At 55.7% G+C, this 17,180-nt stretch overlaps 1 protein-coding gene across 1 annotated transcript in view; it reads right to left on the reverse strand.

Moving 5' to 3' along the window:
• TTC34 (tetratricopeptide repeat domain 34) overlaps positions 1–16,900 on the reverse strand; it is an 18,347-nt gene extending 1,447 nt beyond the window's left edge. The window contains exons 1-7 of the mRNA XM_081816812.1: positions 16,123–16,900; positions 7,875–8,733; positions 6,230–6,455; positions 4,785–4,989; positions 3,393–3,559; positions 2,197–2,467; positions 1,164–1,378 (exon numbers count right to left, since the gene is read on the reverse strand). Of these exons, the coding sequence (XP_081672938.1) occupies positions 1,164–1,378; positions 2,197–2,467; positions 3,393–3,559; positions 4,785–4,989; positions 6,230–6,455; positions 7,875–8,733; positions 16,123–16,900 (2,721 nt within the window). The remainder of the gene's footprint in view (positions 1–1,163; positions 1,379–2,196; positions 2,468–3,392; positions 3,560–4,784; positions 4,990–6,229; positions 6,456–7,874; positions 8,734–16,122) is intronic.
• Between the last annotated feature and the right edge of the window lie 280 nt (positions 16,901–17,180).

Raw genomic sequence — 17,180 nt, forward strand, 5'->3', positions numbered from 1 at the left:
CTCATAAAGGCTCAGAGACTCCACCCAGCTCCGTCCTATGAACCAGAGCAGTCTCCGTGCTGAGACCCCAGCCAGACCACTCCTCAGGGCTCTGCTCTGAGCTCCAGGTCCTGATGACCCATTCCCCTTGGGGCAGTTGTCACCCTGCATTACCCAGGGCTCTCTCTGCTCTTCCCGCCCCTAAGGCCTGTGCAGCCACCTGCTCTGTTAAACCCCCTGGTTGAAACACCAGTGTGGTTTCTGTTCTTCCGGGGTCCCCAGAGAACCCCCTAGAGTCCTGGGCACACGCTAGCGTGAGGAGGTAAGGTACTTGCCCCAGGCCACTCGCGGTTTGATTCTGAGTCACTTCCACTCCAAGGCTTGTGCTCGGGGCCTCCTCTTCCTGCTGGTCCCTCCCCTCCCCTCCGCACAGGTGAAATGCAGCCACTTCGGGGGATTCCTCTCTGCGCTGTCCCCCACCTTCCCTCTCCTCCCGCCTGCTGGGGCTCCTGCCTCCAGCTGGTGGATGGCGCAGCCCCTTCCGTCTGTCAGACTGGGCCCAGAAACCTCTCCCCCCATCCCGCCCCCTCCTCCATCCACAGCAGCTGCACTGACATTCTGCCCGTTTCTGGCCCTCGCCTTGGCCTGTCTGTCCCATCATGGCTTCACCTCCAGTGCTGCCTCGTTTCACTACTGGCCTGTTGTAGGGTCTTCTCAATACCACCACACTCAGGAGGGCACCTGCACCCTGTCTCCCCTGAGAGGGAGGCCCACAGGGTGGGGCAGCGGCTCCACCGTCCCACCGAATAGACAGTGGAACGAAAATCAGCCAGCCAGCCTCAATGGCCCTAGCCCAATGCCCGCCTCAGCCCGCTGCCTTCCTGCCAGGCTCTCACCCGACCAGGGGCTGGGCGTGGGCTTCCTGCAAGGGCCAGGTGCTCCTGGCTGGCTCGGCCGGCTCCGAGGAGGGGTCTGCGCTCTCTCCCAGGCCCTGTCCCTTGAGGCCTAGGTGCCTCATGCAGAGAAGCCGGGAGGTTGCTGGGGTTTAAGCTTGTCTTAAACCGGCTTGTCTCCCCCCTGGCCCCCAACTGAAACCGGGGAGCAGGGAGGGCACAGCAGCCCTGAGCACGGCGGGGTCCGGGGTGCTGGGGAGGCGCTGGGGGCGGGGGCTCCGCGGAGCACACCTGGCTGAGGCTCTGCCGCTCCGAGGCCTCCAGGCGCCGCAGCAGGAAGCTGAGCTCCTGGGCCTCCGTCTCGGCCAGGCACTGCAGGTCCCGCACAGCAGCGGGTACGTCTCCCTTCTTGAGCTGGAGCAGGCCTCGCCGGGCGCGGGCCGCCTCTGACCGTGGGGTGGGCTGCAGGGCTTTTTGCAGGCAGGCGCCAGCTTCCTCATAGCTGCCTGTCAGTGATCCAGGAAGGACAGTCAGGGAGGTGCTGGGGCAGGGGGCGAGAGAGGTGGGACGCTGGCCACCGCCGCGCTGGGAAGCTGGCCAGAGCCTCTCTTGCTCAGTGTTGGTTCAGGGAGGGGCCAGCTGGTGGAGGGGCTCAGGCCCGGGGGCAGGGGGACACAGTGACACCACGCCAGCCCCAGCTTGCCTGTTGAGCCCGTCATGGGCGGTCACTAGGGTGCAAGACCCCCAGGTTGAGCAGCAGGTCTCTGAGCATGCTCACTGTGGTCACCACAAGGGGGCTCTCCTGAGCACCTGCGGGAATATATACTGGGCGGCAGGGCAGTGTAGGCCTGGCTGGGGGCCCTCCACAGGCTTGGAGGTGACAGTGACAGGTCAGGGAAATGCAGGCTGCACAGAACTCTCTCCTTTCACATTAGGACTGTAATATTCTTGGGATTTGGGCACGTGGGGGCTTGACACAAGCCCACCTACAATACGGCCTGGTGTTCCATAGGTACTCTGTAAACATCTGTTGAATAATTGCATGAGCTAATGAGAAGCCCCAATCATCTGGGTCCTTTTATGGAACCCCAAATTGCTCCTTTGTCTCTCCTCCCTGAAGGCAAAACCACACAGGTGAATGAGAGCTCAAGACACTTGCACCCCAGGCCCCACACGGACCTGGTCACAGGGATCAGGATTTGGGGTGGAAAGACCCCAGGAGGCACTGAATCCAGGGGCTCTCTCTCCCATTTTACAGAATAGAATCAAGGGTGAGAGGGGCTGGGACAGACACCCACATTCCCCAAACCCGGGCCGGGCATACCCATTGCAGTGAGTGCATCTGCCAGCAGGATGTGTCCGCTTGGCTGCCCGGCATCGATTTTGATCAGTGCTTCCCCCACAGCTAGGAGGCCCCGGGCGTCCTCGTCGCTGAGGGGGGCCCCAGTGTCCAGCGGCTGGCTCAGGAGGGCCCGGCAGCGGGACCAGAGGCCCTGGGTGATGAGGGCCTGAGCCTCCGGCTTCAGAGAGCGAATCTCAGGGACCACACTCCTGGGGTCGAGCTTCAGAGCCAAGAGGATGTCATCCACAGCTTCCTGCAGGGGGGAGGAGGGCAGGGTGGGCGGCAGAATCGCCTCCGCTGGGCATCTGCCTGGGTGTTGGGGATACCAGAAGGGGCAGACGGCCCAGCTCTTGCCCTCCGCAGCCGGAGGGCCCCTCTGCTGAGCTATAGGAAGCTGAGCATGGTGAGCCAGTGAACTGGAGCTGTGGGAAGGGAGGGATGGCCGGACCGAGGAGGGCTCACACTGAGAGCCCACGGCAGGCTGGAGCAGAAATCAGGCTGCCAGCGCCCACGGGCAGGGGGGTGTCAGACATCCTGAGGGGCAGACGCCAGCTCCACCTCTAGGGGCTCCCACCTCAGTGGCATCTGGCATCATTTCTCCTTAATTAAGAAGCCTAGCAGGCAGGTCACCTCTGGGCTGCAGAGCCTCAGGGCAGACACTCAGTTTCAGCCACTCACCTGTGACCTTGCTCTCGGCTGAGAAGTGCCCCTGTCCAGGGCTGTGCAGCTGTGGCCGCCTGCGGGCAGGTTTTCTCTGGGAAAAGCACCCGCCTGGGGCCTGACAGTGTGGGTACCCTCCCACCCCTGTCCCTGCAAGCTGACCGCTTGAATCCACGGGCTCTGTGCAGACAGCTCAGGGTGTGGTACCCAAGAAGGCAGCTGAGGTCTTGTTATTTTAAGCAGGGGGAGGGGGTTGTCTAGTAGCCCCCAGGGTTTGCACAGTCCATGCTGAGGCTGGGAGGCAGCGGGCCTCTTCCCATGGAAGGTGTGATGATGATGTGAGCCCCGAGCAGGAAGGGTTTTAATGGGCGTCTCACACTCAGGACGGCCTGGCCCTGCTCCCTCTAGGCTTGGGCTGAGAAGGAAGACCGTGCTGGTTCTTCTAGGTGCCCCTCCCCTAAAGCACTGTTCCCTTAACCCCACGTGCCCATCCGGGCGGGGAGGGTGGGGCCCGGTACCTTCTGCTGGCCCAGGGCCAGGTGCAGAAGTGCCCGACCGCACAGCGCCTGCACGTTCTTCGGCTCAGCCCGCAGCACTGAGTTGAAGTCAAACATGGCCGTCTTCTTCTGGCCCAGGAGCCCGTAACAGCGGGCTCGGATGAGCAGGGACTCAACTGCCTGACTCCCTGGAGGAAGGGGGGGTGTGGCATTGGGACATGACCGCTGCTGGGCCTTGGTGGGTACAACGTGTCTGCCCTCATCCAGCATTTGCTGGTACCCAACAGTGGGGTGGGGCAGGGGGGAACCAGCTTCGAGGCCACCTTGGGGAGCTCACAGACCACTGGGCACCAAGACACGGTCTTGGAGGGCCGATGGGGTTGATCTGGGGGCACTGGCTGTGGGAAACAGGGAGCCCAACTGTGAGGATGGCATCTAGGCTGGTGGAGAGTCAGACGGGTCTCGAGAGGAGGGGCCGCTGCAGCTGCATCTGAGGTGAGGCCAGGTGAGGGGCCAGGAGGCGGACGGGTCCTTGGGGCTGGACATGGAATAGTCAAAGGTGGGAAGGTGCCACGTGGGCAGGGAGGAGCCCTCTGTATGCTGGGCACAGAAGCCCCTCCCCAAGGACAGCACCCTCGGTGAGTCTGTCCCGTGACGGACAGAACGACGCACGCTCTGGATCGTGTCCCCTTCCTCACTAATGTGTGCAGGGCATGAGCTCTGCTGCACCAGGCACCAGTCCTGCGCTGTCCATGAACTAGCTCACGTGATCCTCACTCCCACCCCTCGCCAGTGTCTCTGTCACCCACTTTGAGAAGAGGTAAGTGAGGAGATGTTTAGTAAGTGCAGAGCCAGGAGTCCACCTGCTGTTCTCATCTGAAGTCCACGCTTTGAATCTCCATGCACCCCAGGAAATCGGGGTGCATCCTTGGGAAAGTCCCTTCCCTCCAGATTGGGTGCCCTATGGCCCTGTGCTAAGAAAGCCCAACTGCAAGAGGCTCTGTCGCCCAGGATGGTGCTGGGTGGGTTGGCTGGGCAAATGGGGACACCAGCTACACTCATACAGAGACACCCCACTATCTCCAGGAAGGGCCTCTCCCCGTTGGAGAGGGGCCAAGCTGGGAGAATGGCCTCAATCAAGGGCGGCCCTCCTACGCACAGGGCCCAGGGTGCCAGGAGGATCGCGGCTCAGGTCCCAGCTAGTCTGGCCCCTCTCCCACGCTTTAGCGTGGTCACCTGGACAGCTAGGGCCTCAGGGCAAGGCGTGCTCCGCGAGCGGCCCCAGCGCACGGACACACCCGTGAACCAAGAGCGGGCTTGGTTCCGCCGGGTCTCTGACCCCCGCATTGCTCCTCTTGCCCCTAGGTACCTGGCACAGGGTGGGAACCCCGGGGGCGGGCGGGCAGCAGCTACCTGCAGCGAAGATGGCCAGAGAGAGGTAGGCGATGGCCTCCCTGGTGCGGGCTGTGCCCTCGGCCCCGCTGGGCCGGGCCCGCAGGATGGCCAGGGCCCGAGCGTGGCAGTGGCCCCGCAGCATCTGCCGGTCCTCGTGGCGGACGACGTCCAGGGTGGGCTGGAGGCACGCCGTGTCCCCGGACTGGACCACCTTCTTCACCAGCTGCAGGGGCAAGGCAACCACCGGGTTCCTCCCTGTGCCTGATGCCCAGCCCACTCCACCCTCAGCCCCCCTTGCGGGGCCGAGGCGCGCGGGGCGAGGCCCGAGAGCCGGAGCGTCCGGGGCGGGGCCCGGGGCGGGGCGTACAGGGGTGTGGCCCGCGGGGATTGGCTCAGGGGCAGGGACTGCGCGTCCCCGGCGCTAAGCCCAGGGAAGGCGGAGGGCCCGAGGTGTGAGCCTGCGCGGGGCTGCTCCTCTGGGCTGCACGGCGAGGGGTGGGGTGGGGGGTCCCAGTGTCCCCGAGCCGGAGGACCTCCTCCGTGGCATGGAGGTAGAGCTCTCGCTTCACCGGCCCACACACTGCAGGTCCAAATGAGAAGCGCGGGGAAAGGGGGTTTTCAAATCATAAGGTGACCGAGGGCACCGGGCGAGGAGCAAATGCGCTGGGATCAGTGCCCGCTCTGGGTGGAGCGAGACTCCGGGTGGACATAACCTTGGCTCTCTGAGCGGCTCCGTCCCACAGAGACCCGATGCTGCCCCTGCTGGCCGCTCGCTGAAGACACAGGTCCCAGAGCAGAAGGATCCGCCGGTTCCTGGGCATCCTTCCCTCTCCCGCCTGTGTGGCCCAGGGCAGGGGAACCAGGAACCCAAATCCGGCCAGAGCAGAAGAAGCTGACAGGCCCCAAAGCCCGACATCTTCCCCCTGGAACATAACCTTCTGACCCCGGTTCCAACGCGAAGCCCTCTTAACACCGGAGGGAGGCGAAGTTCTGCTTTTCCTGGAAGCAGGGTGGTCTTGGAGAGAGGTGAGGTGAGCAGGAACTGAGGACCTGGAGGCCTCTCTGCCATTCCCCTCCCTAGGCAGGGTCACCTCCAAGCCTAGTTTACTTGGGAGGTTTGGGTCAGAGCTCAGTCTACACCTGACTTTTGGCCCTTTTCCTTCATAACGCAACAAAAGCAAATATGAAGCACCTACTGCATGCTGGAGACCTGCTGGGTCCTGGGGTACTTGCTCCAGCTATTTCGGGACAACCCACAAGACCAGAGCACAGACGAAGAGACTGAGGGTCAGGGAGGTGAGGGGGCCTTGCTGGAGGTGGCAGAGCCCGGGGCTGAGACACGTTTTACCTGCTCCAAAGTCCAGGCTGAGGGGTGCAGAGTGAGGGGCCCAGAGGCCCGTGCCCTCCACAGGGCTGTGGCCCATCTCCATCTGCCCTGCTGTGGCCCCCCGGGGCCTGCTCACCTGGTTTGCATCGTAGAAGAAGCCCCTCCGCAGCTGCAGCAGGGCCAGTCGCGCGAGCACAGGGGCCGCGTGGGGCCTCCGGGAGAGGGCCAGCAGCAGGGCCTTGTGGGCATCCTCCAGACGGCCCAGGCGGTACAGGGCATCAGCCCCCAGGAGGCTTGAAGCCTCATCTTCCCTGTCCAGCTCCACCAGGAGCGTGGCCAGCTGGTACACACCATGGGCATCCCTGTGGAGAGAGTAGCTGGGGGAGAGGCAGCCAAGCCTCTGTCTACACCCCTTTCAGCTGCCCAGGAAGGTGGGCCACAGGCAAATTCTATCCCCGCACACCTGGTCCAGGCAGCTCCCTTCCCACCCAGCCACAGAGCCCCGGGGGTCCTACTGGAAGGACCCTCACACACGGGGTCTCTGGAAACCACAGCTGCCCTCTCTGACATACATCCCTCGGTGCTCACTCTCTGCCCCATCTTCCCACCACCCCGTGTGGCAAGCATTTTGCAGATGGAAGACAGCTTCCATCTGTGGGCTGACCACAAGCCAACCCTGCCTTAGTTTCCTTTTCTGTAGAAATGGGATAACAGTGTTGGCCTTGCAGGGCTCAGGGGTGTGTTCAAGGCAGTTAGAGAACACACAGGCTTCACTTGGAATGCTCCTGGTGTGCTGGGAATGTGAATGAGCTCCCACTGGGAGAAGGGCTGGAGCCTCCAATTATGACAATTCCCAGAGACAAAAAGTATAAAGGGCCCCCAATCTTGTGCAATTCCTCCTCACCAGCACATCAAAGCAATTTGAACTGAGCAACCTGCAGGCAGAGAAAGTGTGTGTGTGTGTGTGTGTGTGTGTGTGCGCAGGGTGGGTGGTGGCAGCAGACCTGACATCAAACATGCCCCCAAGGAGGCCCCCAGCTCAGTGCTTTGAGCTTTGTTAAAACACCTCCCTGTCACCTCTCAGCAGCCAGAGAAGTGCAAATCAAAACAGCTGCAGGGTCATCCATTAGGCTGGCAGAAAAATTCCAAAACGAACATCAGGGCTGGGCGCGTGGCTAGACGGGCAGATGGGCAGCTCCGGAAGTCGAGGACCTCACAGCGGGCTGCGCTCTCTGACCCTGAAACCCCACCTCTGTGTCCATACTCAGGACAGAACACTGTGGAGGCGTTTAGCTATAACAAAGGGCAAGCTCTAGGAATGGTCAAGGAATGATGGCATGGTCACAGGGCGGGCTATAGATTGGGGTGCCCGAGAAGGAATCCAGAGGCAAAGGAAATGTCCGTGATCTACTGAGTAAAAAAAGGGGGCTATAACTTGCACATAGAGTTCACATTCAGTTTAGTTTCTGTGCTCAGAGAGAAACAACTAGAAGGGAGTGCCATCGGTGGGGTGATGGGAAAGTTGTATTTTTTCATGCCCATTTTTGAGTTCTTAATTTTCTATGGTAGTTCGGCCCACAGAGCATCACACTGTTTGTGGCTGGGAGTCCTAAGATCTGGGCTTCAGCACTAAAACTGCCATCCATGATTTAGGGAAATCCCCCAGCTGCTTCCTGCCTCAGTTTACTCATCTGTAAAGAAGGAAGACACACACCCCTAGCTACCTCGCAGGAGACCAGAATGAAGCAGTAGCCCCAGGGGTACGCGGGGCTAGTTTTTACCCTTCTTGCGCCTCGGGGCTGTCCATCTCCACGGCCTTACTCCGGCGGCCCCGTGCGCCCGTGAGCCCCAGGTCTGGCCTCCGCTGCAGCATCCTGCGGCCCTCCTCCCGCAGCACGGTCAGCAGGAGGCCCCTCTGGTTCCAGGGGACATAGGCCTTGGCGACGAGCAGTGCCTCCTCGGGGTGCAGGCGGCAGGCGGTGACATAGTCCAGCGCACCCAGGAACGCGCTACCCTCCAGCACCCTCAACAGCCCTCGGCCACACAGCGCACGCACGCAGCTGCCCAGGTGCGGCGGTGCGTGCTCCACCACCTCCTGGAAGTCCTCCCGGGCGCGCGGTGCATCGCCGGCGTGCAGCGCGCAGAAGCCGCGCAGCACCAACAGGGGCGCGCGGTCTCCGGTGTGGGCCCTGATGCGGCAGTCCGCACGGTCCTCGGGGCGCGCAGGCCGCAGCAAGCGCTCGCACAGCGCCCTGGCGCCCGCCGCGTCCCCCGCCAGCAGCAGGCACTCGGCCAAGCGAGTGCCCAGTGCCCGGCGCACCCCAGGCGGCGCAACGCGCAGCAGGACACGGAGCGCGCAGGTCACCGGGGCCAGCAGCTCTAGGCCCGAGTTTTCGCGGAGCTCAGCGCGGCTCCGCACGGCCTCCTGGAAGTGGGCGAAGCCCATGTCCGCTGCCTCCTGCGCCTGAGCCCGCACGCGCTCTCGGTCCTCCGCGGAGAGCACCGCCTCCAACTGCCTCCGCGCCCTCGAGGGGCTCTGTCGGAAGGCCTCATGCAGGTCCCGAAGCAGGTCCCGGGCGCCACTGTCCAGGAATAAGGCCGCGGCTGCGCGGGTGACCAGCAGAGCGGCCCGATGCTCACCTGGGGAGAGAAACAGAAGCACTGGTCCTGCCTGTCGGGTCACATCCTCCAGGGTGCCACCTGTAGCCCCCCACCGTCCAGCGCTTTGGACCCTCTGAAGCATCTCACGGCATCTCCCGAGAGTGTCCCAGTAGTCCAGGACATTGCATCACCACGGTAGACCCTCAGCGACAGAGCAGAAATCAGGAGGGACAGCTGGGGCGGGCAGCTGCATGCATGCCTACCCAGCAGTGCTCTCTTCCCATGGGTTCCAAGTCAACCTCACCGATTGGCCAACAAGGACATTTAGTTACAAAACCTCTTTACTTTTTAATGATGGATTTGGGGATTGAGTTCCCTCTTCTGGGATTAGCGCCCCCAGGTTAGTGCTGAGGTTCTGACCCTGTGACCTTGGGAGGGGCTGGTTGTTACTCCAGCATCTTTGCTTCTTGCCATCTTGGGGCAATGTTGGGGCCCAGAGCTTCCCTCTGAAACAGGGACTGCAGTCAGGTGCAGGAAAGAGGGAAAGGCACACCCAGTGCTGCTTACACTGTGGGGGACTTGGGCCATTTACTGGATCTCACTGTGCCTCAGTTTCCTTTTCTGCTTTATAATGGGGTTTAAAATGGTCTGCACTCGGGGCGCCTTGGTGGCGCAGTCGTTAAGCATCTGCCTTTGGCTCAGGTCATGATCCCAGGGTCCTGGGATCGAGCCCCACGTCGGGCTCCCTGCTTGGTGGGAAGTCTGCTTCTCCCTCTCCCACTCCCCCTGCTTGTGTTCCTGCTCTCACTATCTCTCTCTCTCTGTCAAATAAATAAATTCTTAAAAAAAAAAAAAAAGGTCTGCACTCACAGGGCCATGAGGATGAAATGGATTAATGCTTGTCTAGTGCTTGGAACAGTAAAAGGGCCCCTGGGGGGCCTTTTACTCAGTGAGGTTCCCATCAGCAACAGCGTCATCCCGCCTCCTCATACCTCATGTCCAAGTGTGCTCATGAGGATGGGGGCTTTCTGGTAACGAAACCAAGCCATCCTTTCCCAACAGGGCCCCAGGCAGGTGCACACCGTGGAGAGCATCCCAGAAAACTCAGTGCTGGCAGGAGCTCAAGATCATGGGCACCCACCCTTGCATTGCAGGTTAGGAAAATACCTCTGGGGAGGGGAGCTTTGCAGAACCCCAGTGATTCTCAATCCTGGGTCTCAGAACGTCCACTCTAGTGCTTTTGGCATGGAGTCCTTCACAATTCTCAAAGAGCTTTCTCCCAACATTTACACCAATACAGGAGAGGGTAAAACACCTTCACTTCTGCATGGAAACAAGCCTGCTGGGACCCTGCCCCTTTTCTGTTAGGGTAAGCATCACGCCACAGCCCAGAGTTATGTAAAAAGAAAAACATCTTGCATCCTGAGATCAACCAACCATCCAGCCAACCAGCCAGCCAACAAGGTCACCCTGTCTAGTCCTGGTGGCCAAAGAAAAAGAGACTTGGGCCTTTCCAGTCAGTTACTAACTCCTGAACAAAACAATTCTACACCTGATTTTTGCGGTAGTTCATGGATCCTAGGGAGTTGCAGTAGGTGGAGAGCCCTTGGGCCCTGGGGGGATTTGTTCCTTATTTACCCACATGAAAGTGTGTTCTCTGCTCTGCTTCTGACGTTCCAGTTACACACATTAGGCTTCTAGACATTGTCCCACAGGTCACCAAGGTTCTGCTCATTTTTCTGGTGTTCTTCATATTGGATAATTTCTATCTTCAACTTGACTGACTCTTCTGCTTTCTCCATTATGCTATGAATTTTTCAATTCTAGAACCTCCATTTCATTCTTTTTTTTTAATAGTTTCCTTTTATCTGTTCAGATTCCACATCTGTTCATTCATCATGACCATATTTTCCTTTAGTTCTTGAATACATCTATGATAGTTCCTTTAAAGTCCTTAGTCTGCTCATTTCAGCACCTGGATCATCTTGGGGTCAGTTTATATTGACTTGTCTCCTGACGGTGGCTCACATTTTAATTTCCTGTTTCTTTGCATGTCTAGTAATTTTTAAAAATTGTACACTAGGCATCTGGTTGGTGTTTTGTAGACACTCTGGATTTAGCCATGTTCCTCTGAAGAGGACTGAATTTTGTTTTAGCGGGCAGTTACATGGGATAGGATCGAACTCCATATTCTGTCTTATCTTTGCTAGGCACAGCTAAAATCTCCAGTTAGCTCTTGTAGTTCTTGCTGGCTCCAGCAGCTGCTCTTTCAGACCACCCAGTCTCTCCCACGGATGTGTAGTTTAGTGGTCCTCCAAGGATTTAAGTGGATTTAATACACAGGTTTTGGGTCTAGTCCCCTCTGTGGCTCCCTCCTTTTCAGAATTTTCCTTCTAAACTTTCCAGCCACTTTTCTCAACCTGAATTCTGTCCTACAACATCTCAAGCCAGTAAAACTGCAGCTTCCTGTTCTGCGTGGATAAAGCATGGATTGAGGAGTTTCCTCAGGCAAAAAGCTGCAAGGCTGCAAATCTCACATTGTATAGCCCTCTTCTTTCAAGGGTCAACTTCCAGTTTCTGCCCACATTTGGTCACTGTTCAGTGCCTCCAAACAATTGGATTTTGTATTTTGTCCAAATTTTATCATTGGGACACAGGCTGGTCAAGCCAGTCCCTTATTATGGAAGCCAGACTCTTCTATTGGTAGACTTAAAAACTGTGACAATATGGGAGGATACAAAATACTACCTCATCATTGTTTTAATTTTAATTTTCCTGATTACTAGTGAGGGCAATTTATTTAATTAGATTAATTTAATTAAAAAATTTTTTTCCAACCTGGTGGGTGGAAAGTGGTATCTCATTGTTTTAATTTGCATTCGTATCATTACTATGATGTTGAACATTTTTCACGTTTCTTTGTCATCTGTGTTTTCTCTTATGGGAAATGCTTTTGCCAATTCTCATATTGGATTTTTTTTTTCTTATTGATATGTCAGAATTCTTCAAATACTCTGGCTATTAATCTTTTGCTCATTGTATATTTTGCAAATATTTTCTCTCTGATGTGGATTTTCTTTTCATTTTTTATAGTTATGGGCAAAATGGAAGTTAACATTTTTAATTAAATCAAACATAACAAATTTCCCTTTACTGTTTCCAATTTTTGTATTTTTTTTTAAGATTTTATTTATTTATTTGACAGAGAGAGAGAGAGAGCACAAGCAGGGGGAGCAGCAGGCAGAGGGAGAAGAAGGTTCCCCACTGAACAGGGAGCCCGACATGGGACTCGATCCCAGGACCCTGGAATCATGACCTGAGCCGAAGGCAGATGTTTAACTGACGGAGCCACTCAGGTGTCCCTCCACTTTTTGTATCTTAAGAAGTCCAGCTATCCACAGAAATCTTAATGATATTCTCTTATATTTTCTTTTAGAAACTATAAAACTTAGCTATCACATAATCCACCTAGAATTTACTTTTTTTTTTTTTTTCCAGAATCAGCACCATCCTCTGAATAATGGTCCTCTTCTTTCCCTATAGATTTGTAATGCTCACTCTCACATATTAAGTTCTGGATACCTATGGGTCTGTTTCTGGCCTGTCTAATTTGTTTTATTGGTCTTTCTATCCATCACTTAAGTCAATAACCTTCTGTATTGGGTAGTATAGCTTTGTATTAACTGGTAGAGTAAATATTTATACCACCACCTTCTTCTCCATCTTCTCTTTCTCCTCCCCCACCTCTCTCCCCACCTCCTGTTCATCTCTTTCCCCTTCCTCTTCTTCGTCTTGTCTATTATTGTTTTTTTGTTCTTCTTATTATAATATCAAATCTTTCTAACAATGGACATTGGATATCTATTTATATAGGTATTTGTTATTGTCTTTTAATAAAATTTTATAATTTTCTCCACAAAGTTGTATGGTTCTTTGAAATAAATTATTTTCTGTTGCTATGGTAAATGGTATAGGCTAAAATTATAAAGTTTCTATTTGTTGCTGGTGTCTATAAATATAAATGCTTCTGTATATCCTGTTAAATTCTGTTCCTATGTCTAATACATTTTTGTTGTTTCTGTTGGGTTTCTACATAGCTAATCATATTGTCTGGAATAACTTTGTTTCTTCCTTTCTAGTCTTACATTTATTTTCTTCTTATCTTATTGCATTGGCTAGGATCTCTAGTACAATAATAGATAATGGGAGAGTAGGCAGCTACTACATTCTTGATTTTAAATGGAAGGCTACTATCAACCACTAAGTTGATATTTTGGTAAGGTGTTGATAGATATTATTTTTTCAATTAAGTAAGTTTCCTTCTATTCTTTGTTTAAATTTGTGGGGTGTTAATATGTTATAAAATGCTTTTTCTGAATTCATTGCAATGAGCATATGCTCTTTTTTTCTTTCATTAATGAAGGTAGTGAATAACATTATTATGGAAACACAAAATTATAACTCCTATATTGAATTGAGTTTTGGCTAAAACAGGCATCAAGAACTGTTGCTCTGACTCAGCAGTTGTACTGGTTATTATCACTGTACAACAAACTCCCCCAAAACGTAGTGGCTTAAAACAATGACCATTTCAACAGCCAGAGGAACCCATGGTTCTTCCTCAGTCTGGACTGAGTTGAGTTGAGCTGGACAGTTCTGTTGATCTTACCTGGGGTCCCTCATGTCTGCACCCAGCTGTTGGCTTGGGCAAGAGGGTGTAAGGTGGCCTTACTCACAGGCCTGAGGCCTTGGTGTTGGCCATTGGTAGAGCCTCCCTCTGTGTGTGCCCTTGTGGTTCACTGATCTAGCTTCCTACATGGCACTGGGGGGGCTGTTGCAAGAGGATGAAGGTGGAACTTATTGGGCCCCTTGAGGCATGGCCTCCAGAATCACATGACATCATGTTTATTCCTCTATTTTCTATTGGCCCCAGCAAGACTTGAGGCCAAGCCAACTTCTGCCCCCTTGCTGTGAGGAGCTTTAACAACCATGGCCATGCTTTCTACCTACTGCAGTAATTCTTAATGAAAAACCTTGAATGGATGAGAGATGGTAGCCCTGGGCACTTTGGGAAGATTAACCACTCAGGGAACCTTGGTGCTTGGATGTTTACCCATAGGAGATTTGAGTTAAAACTATACTTATTCTTGTCTTCATATAGAGTATGTCTGCTTACTGAGAAGGGCAGAGCACTTTCCCAAATATACAGGGTTTGTTCAGTGTTTTCAAGGACCCTTATAAGTAACCTTGGGATTAGAATACATTTATTATAGGAAACTGTGTTTGTAAAAGGTCTGTTATAGGCCATTTATTTATTCATGTTGTAAGCCATGTTTGTGTGGATGGTGGCAATAGGGTGACTCCCTGTGATGTAAGTGACTTAGGTCTAAGGAATGCAGTGATTCTTAGGGAAGGTGGTCCTGTCCACTGCAGAGCCAAGGCAGGACAGACAAGCTTCCTGGCAGTCTCCCCTGGGTTGGGGGGTGGGGTGGGCAGAGCTTATCTAACACACTTGCTTCCTGATGTTGTAGCCTTGGGAATTCCGGTCTTGATGGGGGTCTCTACTGGTCATTAAGGTGGAAGGTCCCTCCTCCCTGGGAGTTGCTGAGTGCCCCCAGCCTCAATACCCCTGCTCACAGCCCACTGCACGTTTATGCTTTGGGCACGGAGGGCACCCTACTTTCTCATAAGCTCAGGATTCTTTGTGACTTTGTCGAGCCTCTTTGTACCTTTTATAGTAGGAAGGCTTCATGGCATCTGGTTTAGTGTATTTCCAGAAACAAATTTGCCCACTCACTTTTCAGTTCTCTCTGTCTGATCCCTCCCTCCCCAACACACAAACACTGGGGTCACCAGTAAACCCCATGTGGCACAGAAAATAGACACCTTCTGTCCTCTCGTCATGGAAATGGCAGCGTGTGCCTCATCATCTTGCAAACACCTGCATCTTCTGGCTCTCATCAGCACCCTGCAGGCTCCTCATTTTCTTCCTTCTTGTCCTCCTGTCCCCTTTGCTGGGTCCTTCTTTGTGGGGGCAGTGTGGTGGGTCATTAGGAGCCTACCACGAACACTCCAGGTGCCCTTGGAGGGTTGCCCATGGAAGTTGCATTCATTCTCATTGAATGCACATCGAACCTTACAATGTTGCCCACCTTGTGTTCAATGAATGGCAGCTAGCATGGCCGTTCCGCATCTCTAAGTGTGTGGCTGACCCACTCCCTCCATATCTAAGCCCTTGACTCTGAATCTCTTCTTTGTGGGTTGGATTCTGAAATCCCTTCTTCAAACCAAGCTCCCTCTCACCTCAAGGCTCATGTGTTCAGCTGCCCAATGACATGGTCCACATGATTGACTCAAGGGACATCTTTTTGAGCACTTAGTGGGTGATGCCATTTTAAGGGTCTGATACACACTTTCACTGAAATCTCAGCAGCAAGTTCAGAAGTGGGTGTAGCCCCCATCCCCACGTGTGCACACGGGGAAGCGGCACAGAGAGGGCCACCGGGCCAGGAGGGATCTTGGAGTGTCTGTGGTAGGCTGGTGTGTGGCTTCGGGCTCTCCAGCCATCCAGCCACTGCCCACGCCCACACCAGAAGGAGGACTCTGTAAAGGGACCAGACAGGAGCAGTACCTCAAACCAGGTGTGTCCAAAGCCCCTGTAGCCCCCTTTTCCCTGTCTGCTCGTCCCCTGAGCTCTGCAACCCAGTGGCCAAACTCCTGAAATCATTCTTGACCCTCCTTCTTCCTCCACCTGTGCCTCTGCCATCTCTTGCCGGGACTGCTCCTCTGGCCTCCCGGCCTGGTCCTCTTCCCGGCCTCCCGGCCTCCCGGCCTCCCAGCAGCTTCTGTTATCACTCTGGTCCCCTGACACACTTTGTACATAGCAGACAGAAGAAACTATAGAAATGCAACCCAGAGAACCTCACTCCACAGTTCAAAACCCTCCCATGGCTCCTCGCTGCTCTGGGGGTAAAATGCTAAGTCCTTTCAGGCCCAGCAGGGCTTAGCCAAATCTATTTCTTCCATGCCTCCCCTTCTCCCTCTGCTCCTGCCCCCCAACAGCCACTATGGTTCCATTCAGTGGCATGGACACCCCAAGTTCTTTCTCCCTTAAGGACCTGGCATGTCCTGTTTCTGCTGCTGGGAATCCTTTAGCCTTAATTCAAGTGACATCTCCTCCAAGAAGCCTACCCTGACCACCCAGCTAGGGCAGCACCTTGCAGGGTCCATTTTTCAAAGTACATATTTTGTTTGTTCCTTTTCTTGGGTGCTCTGTAAGGACAGGGCTTGCCCATCTTGTCACCGTGGTGTCCCCACCCCAGGAACAACCCCCCCACCCTACCATAACCAGAACTTAAGCACGCCGTGAAGGCATGGCGGGAGCGACTTTCACCCTGGCCCTTAGGGGGACAAGAACCGCACTCTTACCTTGGGGTGGGCTGCCCGCCAGGTCAGACTCAAGGGCCCGGCTGCACGCCAACCGGCAGTCCTCATACCTGCCACTGCGGAGTAGGACTTCTGGGGACAGGGCGTCACTCCACATGCCCCCAGGGTCCAGGGCTGCCAGGAGTCCCTGGCAGCCGGCCTCCTGCTGGCCAATGCTGTCCGCCTCCTGGCGCCCTGAGATACAGTCCTGCAGGGTGCTGATCAGCACGGGGAGGTAGGGCTGCTGATGGGTTCGAACAAAGGCCACGGTCCGGTCTGCACTGGAGGCAAAGGCCTGCAGATAGTCTGCCACGCCATCGTCCACCTGCACCCCGGACAGGATCCAGGCCAGGGCGCGGGTCAGCTGTAGCTCCAGGGCTTGCTGGGAGCCAGCATCCAGCAAGGTGCTGCAGCGCTGAACCACCTCCTGGTGGCGCCCCTGAGCCAGCAGGCTGGCCAGGGAGTGCAGGACCGCGGCGGGGTGGTCCGGGCAGAGGCTGGCCAGGAATGCGGAGGCCAGGGTCCCCGTCAGGGAGACAACCGCCATGCCGTCCCAGTGGATGGCGGGGATCTGGCTGTCACCGCGGCACCAGGCCTCTAGGGTGGCCACCACGGGTGCCCCTCGGGCCTCAGCCAGGGCAGCTCTGACGCTCCGCACGGCCGAGGGGGCGTGGCAGCTGAAGGCAGCCAGGTAGAAGGCGGTGGCCAGGAGGGGCTCTCCCAGGGCCAGGCGCTGGTCTCCTTCCCGGCAGAGGCAGGCCACGAGCTCCCGCGCCGACATTACGGCTGTGCCCATGGTGGGCGCATGTCCAGTCCTTGGCGGGCACCTGGGGTAGAGGCGGCGCGGTTAGTCCCCATCCCTCCCCACTGAGACCCCAGAGTCCATGCAGAGCACCCTCGAGTGAAGAGTCGGGTGGGGCTGGGCGCATCTGCCAGGGTTCCCCAGGCCAGGCTCCTTTCCTCTGCAGAATGAGACCCTTACCCTGCTCGGCGACCCACATGAAGAGCCGGGTGGCCTGTGGGGTCAGGGACTCCAGGCCCTTGCTCCCCACCCCAACCCC

The sequence above is a fragment of the Leptonychotes weddellii genome, chromosome 4 (genome assembly GCF_054177405.1).
Source record: "Leptonychotes weddellii isolate Sample4059 chromosome 4, ASM5417740v2, whole genome shotgun sequence".
Taxonomy (NCBI): Eukaryota; Metazoa; Chordata; class Mammalia; order Carnivora; family Phocidae; genus Leptonychotes; species Leptonychotes weddellii.